Source organism: Glycine max, chromosome 16, assembly GCF_000004515.6.
Source record: "Glycine max cultivar Williams 82 chromosome 16, Glycine_max_v4.0, whole genome shotgun sequence".
Lineage (NCBI taxonomy): Eukaryota > Viridiplantae > Streptophyta > Magnoliopsida > Fabales > Fabaceae > Glycine > Glycine max.
In genome coordinates this window covers 37625232-37635659 of record NC_038252.2, presented here as the reverse complement: position 1 = coordinate 37635659, position 10428 = coordinate 37625232, and the positions used below count along the sequence as shown (strand labels likewise).

General features: G+C 27.6%; 1 protein-coding gene across 3 annotated transcripts; it reads left to right on the top strand.

Annotated features, from left to right (window-relative positions):
* The first annotated feature begins 1470 nt into the window (after nt 1-1470).
* LOC100778213 (uncharacterized protein At4g15970) lies at nt 1471-8646 on the top strand. 3 transcript variants are annotated; one of them, XM_003548262.5, is made up of 4 exons: nt 1471-2103; nt 6184-6549; nt 7035-7510; nt 8491-8646. In XM_003548262.5, exons 1-4 carry the CDS (start codon nt 1888-1890, stop codon nt 8570-8572), a joined length of 1140 nt encoding a protein of 379 aa, XP_003548310.1. In that variant the 5' UTR covers nt 1471-1887; the 3' UTR covers nt 8573-8646. The 3 variants fall into 3 exon arrangements, with proteins under 3 accessions (XP_003548310.1, XP_006599720.1, XP_006599722.1); XM_006599657.4 differs by lacking the exon at nt 1471-2103 and adding an exon at nt 4453-4888; XM_006599659.4 differs by lacking the exon at nt 1471-2103 and adding an exon at nt 4455-5347.
* The last annotated feature ends 1782 nt before the right edge of the window (nt 8647-10428 follow it).

Genomic DNA, 10428 nt, shown 5'->3' with positions numbered 1-10428 from the left:
ATATTTCGTTTATATGTCATTATATAATTATATTTAAGTATCTTAATTAAAATAGTTAATAAAAAATAATCTTTGATTAAATATTTTTTTTATAAATAAGTATAAATTATATGATAATTTTATAAAGATATAAAAAATAAAAATGAAAACACGAGTGATATTATTAAATTATGAATAAAAATAAATAAATATGTACAAGTTTTTTGGATTGGATTGAAACAATAAATTCAAAACTCAGTCAAATCTAATAAAAAAAAATCAAATTTTCAATCTTTTGATCTATTCTTCGGTTTTTTAATTTATTCATTTTTTATTTATTTTGATTCTTTTTTCAATTCTCATGGGATTGTATTTGTTTGTAAACACATGTTCTTGGGATTGACATATGAGTAAGACTTAGAATAAATTTTAAGATTTTTTTTACTTTAAATGAAGAACTCTATGTTGATTTTTTTTAACTAAATGTGGATTTTTTTGTATTTTAACCCTCTGTTCATCTAGAGAATTTTTTAACAAATTTAGAGTTCGACAAGGAAATAAGTAAAAAAAAATTATTTTTATCAAATATGAAACTCAAATATTATCTTAATGATTCAATATTAACTACAAACATTTATTTTTGTTAACACATTTGACTTTTTTATTTTATTTTATAAAAATGAATGACAAATATTTTTTTTATTAATGAGACTAAATTTTAAGCTATCATTGCTTTATTTTGGACCGGTTTTGAAACTTGTATAATATGCTTTCATTTCCACCTCTATTATCTTCTTTGCCAATATTATGAATGGAATAATAGTTTAAAGAATTTTTTACACTATAATCTAATAATTTTTTTCACTTTTAAAATAATTATTTTATTAATTAATAATGTAAAAACTTCCATTATGTTTTAATATATTAGCAGGTCCCTCGATCATTTGATTTTTTTTAATTACATTCCCAACCTAAACAAAAAAAAAACAGATTATTGATTTTTTTTTTGCGATTTTTGTACTTTTGGAATTAATTAAATCATCACATATTATTACTTAGCAATTTCAAGTTATCATATACTAACGACAAGGAGCCAAATAACTTTAAGAGATAAAAAATTTAAATAGATTTTTTTTAAAAAAAAAAATTTTGAGACCTAATTAGACTTTCGAATTTCTCCAAAAGTTCAGGGACCTACTAATATGTTAAACTCTTTTATATTATGATAGTCGATACTTATTATTTATTAATTAAACTTTAATTAATATGAAAAAGACTAACGACACTCTAATTATTGGTTAAACACACACTCTAATTTTAATATTCTTTTTACTATATTATTGATTAGAAGTATTCATTAAATTTATTAATAAATAATTTTGGTCAAAAAACTTAATTGATAATCTAATGTCTTTATCATACTTTTTTTAAAAATAAGATTCGAACTAAAATCCTTAAAACGTTCTGAGTCCAATTTTATTAAGAACGATATGCTTATATGATTTTGAATAATTTACTATAACTCCTTAATTGTTACTTCATAAAAAACCAAAACAACTTTGGAAAATCCTTAATTTTTTGCACCCTTCATGACGCTGCCCACAGTTTATAATGCATTCGAAACTGTTTCTTTTCAAACCCCTTTGTTTCTCGTCCACAATCACCTCCCACCTCATAAAATTATGTGACTGCAAAAATTGTCGAAAAACAAAACAACTTCGGAAAATCCTTAATTTTTTGTAAATACTTCCAAACACACACATATATACATGTTGCTGTTTTGTTGGTGAAGAAATCGAAGATATTCAAAGGCACATCATAGTTTGTGTGTATATATATATATAGTCTTCTTCACAAGAAATCATAGTGACCAATTTTGCCACCCTAATTGAGCTAGCTATTCAATCGATGAAGGACACCACGGCCGGCGCCGCCGTGGAGACCGCCGCAGGCTACGGCATCAAGCCGTCGAGCTCCGATGGCAGCCACCTTTTGGTGAGAAGGGCCATGCAATTCACCATGTTCGTTGTTGGGTTTGCTGTGTTGTGGATGTTTCTCTATAACACTGCCTCTCCCTTTGGATTCCATGGCTTCTCGCATTACTTCATTGATGAGTCAGCAAAAGTGAGTATCTCTCTCTCTCTCTCTCTCTCTCTCTCTCTTTTTGTGTTTCTCTCTCTATGTTTGTGTGTGTGCCAAGTTGTGTGCTTTGCATTTGGAATTAGTGGTGGTGAATGGAGGAGAATGAAAGGACTGAATTTTGGGGGATTTTGGATTTTGGATGCTTATTTTTCTTGCAAACCAATAAAAAAGTTGAATTTTTTAATATTTGGATTTGGATTTTTTTTTATATATTTTATATTATGCTCTAGCTGTTCAAGCTTGCCTTGTGATTGGGTTGATCAAACTTTTTGCTTTGTGGGTCAATTTGGGTTATTCTGCTTGTCAAGCACGAACCAAAGAATTATGCTTTTGGAATGCTTATGCAGTTAGGTTGTGTTATGCCATTTGTTCTCTGAGTGGAGCTCACTATTTCATTCTTTTTGTTTCTTTTCCTAAAATTGCTATCTAATAACCTAATTGATCAAGTGAAAAAGATAACCCTTTTTGTTAGTTTTGCTTAGATGATGGTGTGAAAGTTAAAATCACAACTCAACAATCTTTTAGACTAAGTTTTATACATTATTATTTGTAAATTCTGAGAGTCTTAGAAAGATATGTAAGAAGGTTGATGGATTTGTAACTGATAAGGGAAAAAATGGGTAGTGGCGTGTGGGGCTTCTTCTAAGTATTCTACCGTTGCTGATTGGACATGCATCTAATTCAGTGGACTCCATGCCTTATGTGCCTAACGTTTCTTAATTGAAAATTTTGGCACCATTTGATTTTTGATTTGTGAAGACGAGTCTTTCTCTCTCTCCTATGCCTGTAATATTCTGTCTGAATGCTTTAATTATGAAATTAAGTTAGTAATAAAACTCAGTCTTTTTAATCTAATCTAAAGATTACTTAAAATTATTTCAACTTACACTGGGGTGTTTGTAGGTATTTTGCATAGTTTTAAAGGACTCAACCTGGGCGTTTCAACATTGATGACATTAATTGATTAATAAATTTGTGCGAATTGTTCCCTTCTTCTTTTTCTCTCTAGAAAATATCTCGTGAAATTCAGATATACCAATGGGAATTTTGGTTCTGCTGTCTGACAGGGGATAATATGATGCCCAATAATTAATGCACATAGTATTAGACCTAGGAGAATATGACACCATTTTGAGTTTTGACATTTTCTTTTTTTGGCAAGAGCTTAAGACAGTCACAGTGTCGAATTATAGTATTATTTTTTAAGCTAATATACATTTTAAAAAATATTAATTAAAAGATTTGTTATTATTAAAAATACTTTTTTTTGACAAAATTATTATTATTAAAAGAGTCAAAATATATATAGTTGTACACTCATTTAAGTATTTTGGTGAGATAACAATAAATGGAGATATTAATGAATTTTTTTATATAAATTTTAATATATTGAAAATATACATATTGTTATTCAATTCTAAATTTTAGCCTCTTTCTTAATTAAAAAAAACGTTAAATTAGTCATTTGATCCCTATAGTTTTATGATTCTTACTTTTTTAGTTTCTATAGTTTGAAAATGATATTTTTAATCCTTATAATTTATATTTTAATTCTCTTTTAGCCCTTGTAATTTTAAAAGAGATCTTTTTAGTCCTTATAATTTTATAATTTTTACTTTTTTTAGTTCTTATAGTTTTCAAATTATAAGGATTAAAAAGAATTAAAATACAATAAAAAGAATACTTTTAAATTATAGGGAGTAAAAAAATCACTTTCAAACTATAGAGACTAAAAAAATAAAAATTATGAAATTATAGAAATCAAATGAATAATTTAATAAAAAAAATTAAATTTATTATTTTTTTTATAATAATAGCTTAAAAGTCATATATTATATGATTTTAATTTGTTAATAATATATATTTTTTTACCTTACATAAAAATTAAACTTTTTAGTACTAAGACAGACTGAAATCCTCAAACAGATATTTAATGAGATGGAAGGAGTTAAAAATAAAATATATTAGTGCCCACTGTATTCCATGATTCAACATGTAGGTATTGTAAGAGCATTTTCTAATAGAAGTGTTCACTAGTGACATTATTTTTTAAGATTTTTTTTCATTTTTTATTTTATGTTAAGATTTTACATTATTTTTTAAGTCCAGTAAAAAATCACCTTTTAATATTTATTTTAAAATAATTAATTATATTGTTTTTAATTGCAAAAAAATTAATTAATAATTAAAATATTTATTCATGGAGATAATTTAAACTTACTATAATAGATATCATTAATTGAAAAAAAAAAATACAAACATTAACATTAGACTACAAAAATTAAATTTTACAAAATTAAATGCCCAAATCAACCTTCTTCCCACACCACTCTCTTTCTCCTTTCATTTCTGTTTTCTCTCACACTCACTCTCTCCTCCTTCCCCTTTTCTGTTTTCTCTCACGCTCCCCGACCACCACCATCTACTCCCTCCGCCGCGAACCCCACCCCACTCCCACTCTCTCCTCCCTCCGATGCGATCCCCCACACTCTCCTTCCTCCCCTTCGTTCTCATCAACAACATGCAGAGACAGATTTAGTGCTCAGCAACCCAAATCTGTCTTCTTCTTCTTTTGTTTAATTTTGATTTCATTTTTACTGGGTTCTGTTCTCCATCTCCTCTCATCCCTTTCCTTGCAGTTTTTTGTTTTTTGCTTCCCGCGGGTGAGAGACGAAAAATATTATTTTATTGAAAAACAGTGTGGATGTTGATGGATCTTGTGGAAGAATCAAATCTCTGCAATAGTAGATCAGAACTTGAAGTCAAGGTCTCCTTCCAAAAATTGATTTTTAAGTGTTTAAAACTTTAAAAAAATATTTTTTATTAAAAAAGTCTGTTCATAGAAAAAATGGTATATTTAAACTCTAGGGCGTTACTATGATCCCAAAAAGATAACAGCTCCAGTCAAATGGTTATGTTTACTACTAGAAAATCAGTTTTATATATTTTTTTTTGTTTGACCGAAGAAAATCAGTTTTATAAGAAACTGGAATATATTAGTTAAAAAATATCTTTTGAAAGAAAAAATAACCAAGGTGAGTTTTAGAGTAACGTGAAGTTTTAAAACATTTTTTTTTTTAAGTTCAAACTAGCAATAATATTTCAATTAGAAAACTTATCTTTTATGGTCAATAAATGCGACCAGAGCTGTTAACGTGGTGAACCATGTGCCAAGACCATCAGACACGACCAGCTGTTCACGTGGTTGTCCCAATGTAGACTTATGGTTGACTACTATTATTATTGATTTAAGATTAGAAAGATTACCGATTAATTGATTTGATGGAAATAAGAATTTTAAGAAGAAGAAGTGTTGATTATGCCCAATTTTCTCATTTATGTATGTGAAAGTGAAACTTACTAAATCGCTAAGGATTAAATTGACCATAGTAGGCAAAATCTTAATTGCATTTTTAGGTAAAAGGGGCCATTGTGATCCATAGTGGCTACAAGCCAATTGTTTGATTATTCATAATTGATACATACTAGTAAGTAAGTGGGAAGGGAATAAAGGGATGCAATTCCCTTTTAAGATATTATTCTTTTGTGGATGCCATAATCAATAATGGTACTGTGATAATTTCACACTGTCAGCTACTATTCTATAGTTGCATACTTGCATTTTAGTGAGAGAGGTTGGAGGTCACTGGCAATGTAGAATTTGTGTACAACTTTCACCCAAATTAATCATATATGCCACTAGTTTTGTGGTTATAAGTGCAAATGGAGGGGACCATTTTGTTACTTTGATTTGTTTATGTCCCCATTAGCATATACTTCCTATTTGATGTCTTGCATGCACATTTTTGCCCACTTTTTTATTTTAGGATGTTTTCCTAACCACTGGATTATTACATAAATTTCAGATTATTTAACTTGTTGAGCTTTGATTCCTCTGCATTCTAGAAGCTAGAAAGTGATTGGATTGTTTTATCATCTTGACAGGCATACTGGAAACTGTTGTCTTATTATCCCTATCATGTGTTTGATAAAATTCTTCTATGAAATGTGAACTTGGGTTACCAAAGTGTTTGATGTAGTCTTCTTGGCTTTATGCATCAGGCTGGATATGATCCGAAGCTACAAAGTGTTCTTAGAAACGCATCTATGAAGGATAAGACAGTGATAATCACAACTCTAAATGATGCATGGGCAGAGCCAGGTTCCATATTTGACCTCTTTCTTGAGAGTTTTCACCTAGGGAACCAGACAAAAATGTTTTTGAATCACTTGGTGGTAATAACTTGGGACCAAAAGGCACATGCTCGTTGCCTAGCTTTGCACAAGCATTGTTACCAAGTTGAAACTAAAGGTGACAATTTCACCGGTGAAGCTTTTTTCATGACTGCAGACTACCTACACATGATGTGGAGAAGAATTGAATTCCTTGGTACAGTCCTTGATATGGGGTACAACTTCGTGTTCACGGTATATATACACATTTTTGTTTGCAAAGTAGCTCCTTATAACTCTTAGATTGAATTTATGTTTTAGTTGTTACTTGATGTTATCTTTGATTTGTATTTTAAATAATTGTTATCTGTCTGAAGTTATCTTTAATTTATATTTTAAATAGTTCTTACTTAGAGTAGGTTATTTAATTCTATTGTACAACCACTTCTATATATTCTAATGAAATACATTCATTTAAATTACTTCTCAGTAAAGTTTACAAGAATTTAGATTCAAAGTTGAATACACAAATTTAATGAGGAAATATAGTATATTACATTGTCAACCAATAAAAAATTGTTCTGTGTGATAATTTTGTTGATCATTATAATATTTTTAATGTCATCTATAACATGTCTTTTGATTGATTAACTGCGTAAAAAGTAACAACCCTTTACATTGTCATTCGTGCATTGAAATTAAACACATTTAATATTTGGTTTTTTTGTTTTCCTTTGCAGGATACTGATATAATGTGGCTTAGAGATCCCTTCAAACTATTTTACAAAGATGCAGATTTCCAAATAGCATGTGATTTTTTCAATGGCAATACCTATGACTTAAACAACTCTCCAAATGGAGGCTTTAATTATGTGAAATCGAATAAACGAACTATTTCGTTCTACAAGTATTGGTTCAACTCTAGGAATGCCTACCCAAAGTTGCATGACCAGGATGTCCTCAACAAGATAAAAAAGAACTCCTTCATTTCCAACATGAAGCTGAAGATTAGGTTCCTTAGCACTAGTTATTTTGGAGGGTTTTGTCAGCATGCAAAGGACTTCAACAAGGTCTCAACAATGCATGCCAATTGTTGTGTTGGTTTAGATAACAAAGTCAATGATCTCAAAATTTTGCTTGAGGATTGGAAGAAGTACGTGGCATTGCCTGAAAATGAGAAAAATCAGTCGCATCCTTCTTGGAGCGTAAGTTGCAGGTAATGTAAATGACTTTTGTTAATTAGTTTCATTTATTCAATAAATGCATTAATTTTATAGAGTAAAATAATTTTAATATTTTGAAATATATTATAATTATGTAACATTTTCTTCTCTGACTTTTATATGGATCATGATTTTGATCTAGAAAAAATAACATATTTGGTTTCTAAAATTGCATAAACTATTTAGTTCCTACACTTAAAAATCATTTTGTTTAGTTCTTGTATAAGCACTTTCAAATCCGTTTTGTTCCATTACAAAATGAGTACTAAAAGGTAAAGTTTGTTTAATGACAAGGGCCAAAGGGATCTACAAGCGTTTGTACATGAACTGAAATGAATAATTTTTAAGTATAAGAACTAAAAGATAAAGTCTGTGCAATCATGAAATTGAATAAGTAATTTTTTCTTTGATCTATAACCGTTAATTATTGTACAAAAATATAACGGCAGGAGCTATTATGTATGTTTGAGAGAAACTAGTTCATGCATGAAAATGTTGTGATGAAGAGTAATTATCTTAAAAGTTATATTATTTATTATAATTTTTTATTGAATAATAGTGTAATTTTTTTATTTATTCTAACGTTGCATAGAAATTAACCTTTATATTTTAAAATAATTATAGATTTAGATACTGTATTACTGTGTAATTCTATACGAGCTTTGTTTTTTAGTATGCAACTCCACTCACATGTTGTAGTCAAAGAAAACTAAGCCTTAATTATCAAATCATAACAAAATTTGACTATGGGAGTAGTTGGATAAGATGAAGATACATATAAACCATATGTACGAATAAAAAGAATAACATGTCAGTTCATTTGATGGAAATTTTAATAAAAATCTAATATATCTAATTATTTTTCTGCCACAAATATCAATTAATGGAGGCTTCAATTTATGTTACTATCATTAATGGACATTGTTTTCTATCACTGTTTTGTGTAATATTCCACAATGTTGACATCATGCAGGACGTCCTTTGGACGTGCCAAACAAAGGAAGCAGAAGAATAAAGGGTGGTTACGACGACGGGCATTGGCTGTAACTGTTTGATGCATATATGATTCTTTTGAGAAAGTATTGAACATAAACGTTTTTTATTGTTAGAAAATGTTTTGTGCTTATTTTTTTTTAATTTTACTGATAATTATTAAAGTATCACTTTCTTTCTTGTTTTATAAATTATATACAGAAAATGGTATAAACAATAATTGCTTGTACAAATCTTTAGGGATGAAATAAAAAATATGACATTTTATAAATTAGTAAAGGAAAAATTATATTGTTTTCTCAAAACAGTCTTTTAATTTTACGTTTTTTATGTGTTTGTGGTAAGTAGCATAGTCTTCTTTTTTTTTTTTCTGTATTTTCTTTTACTCCGAAGCTTCATCTGTTAAATAATTTTTCTTTTTGTTTGTATCTTAGTAGAAGCAAATAGGAATATCTATTTGAGTCATGTGTGACAAAATTTTTGGATAATTTATTTTCATCTTTAGTCAAGCTTTAAACAAAACATAAGTGTAAATTTATTTGTTGAAAATTTATCCTTCTTATAATATTTAGTTTATTAGCAACGCTAATGGGGTGGCTCTCACTCCTTAGCTAGGAACTCTATATCGATCCTTTTCTGATTCCCATATTTTTCCGGATATACCTTATTGTATTCAAGATATTATTGCAGTGGAGTTGATATGATTTTGCTGCAGCTGCAAAAAAGAATAATTATTTTCATTTAACTAGTATTTTAGTTTCTAATGCTTAGGATAAATATTTAATACATCAGAAGGTCCTTGAACGTACTTTTTAAGAATTTTTAGCTAGCTCCTTAAAGTAAAGATATTTGTAATTAGGCTCTTGCTAATAAGTATTTTTAAGGTATTGATTAAGAAACTATGAGAAAATATTTATTGTGAAAATCATTAATGGATAATGAAATTTTATACATTACGTACAATGAAAACAAAAATCTTTTTTTAGTTCATTAACGAATGTTCAAATGACATTAGATAACATTTGCCTTCTAATTAAATCTTTTATCTTTCTATAACTTTTGTAATAAGATTCGTGAAGTTAGTGAAATTGTCACAATTTTTTGTGTGTGTAATTTCAAGCTACCATAAACTAATTTTAGGAAACAGAGAAAAAAGTTTTTGCATTTTTATAATTTACAGTTTATACGCATTTTTGTTAACCTGTAAAATTATATCTTGAAAAAACTGAAAATTTCTTTATTTTTCTTCTTCTCAAATTCTCTTGTTAAGCTCTCTAAATTCAAAAATGAAAAATTATTGGTGTAAGAAAAAATAATTCAAGAAATGAGAATAATTTATCCAAAATAAATAAATAATAAAATTACTTTTTTTTCCATCAAAGAAAGAAGTTGTCCACCACCACAAGGGATTCTTAAATCCAAACTGATTTAAAATAAAAAATGAGAATCGTTAAAAAAAATTGAAAATCAAACCAAATTGTTTCTTTAAATTTATTTGGATGCTTTTTTTTTTCTAAATTAGTTGGTTAGGTTCTATTTGTTGTTTGTGTTTTTGAAACTGAATTAAAAAATTACAACACTTATATTATTTTAATGTTATGTATATTTTATGTGTATATTATTTGAATTTTATATTATTTTATAGTATTATGTATATGACACTTATATAATTTATATTATTTTTTTTAGATAATTTTTTAAAGATATGTTTGATATAAAATGGATGAAACTTTGACAAATCTTTATTATAGAAGATTTAATATATTAATAAGTTTTATAAATTATTATTAACAATTTTTAATGTAATTTAGTTTAAAAAATAAAAAGAAAGTATATAGATTTTAATAAAATAATATTTTAATAAAATCAGCGAGAATCAAATTGAATCAAACAGTAAATTATATTGGTTTGATTTGAA

Excerpts from the sequence above, each read along its gene's own strand:
- LOC100778213 (XM_003548262.5), top strand. The coding sequence starts at position 1,888 with ATGAAGGACACCACGGCCGGCGCCGCCGTGGAGACCGCCGCAGGCTAC. Across the intron at positions 6,550-7,034 it reads GGTACAACTTCGTGTTCACG|GATACTGATATAATGTGGCT; the intron begins GTATATATACAC and ends TTTCCTTTGCAG. Across the intron at positions 7,511-8,490 it reads TCTTGGAGCGTAAGTTGCAG|GACGTCCTTTGGACGTGCCA; the intron begins GTAATGTAAATG and ends GACATCATGCAG.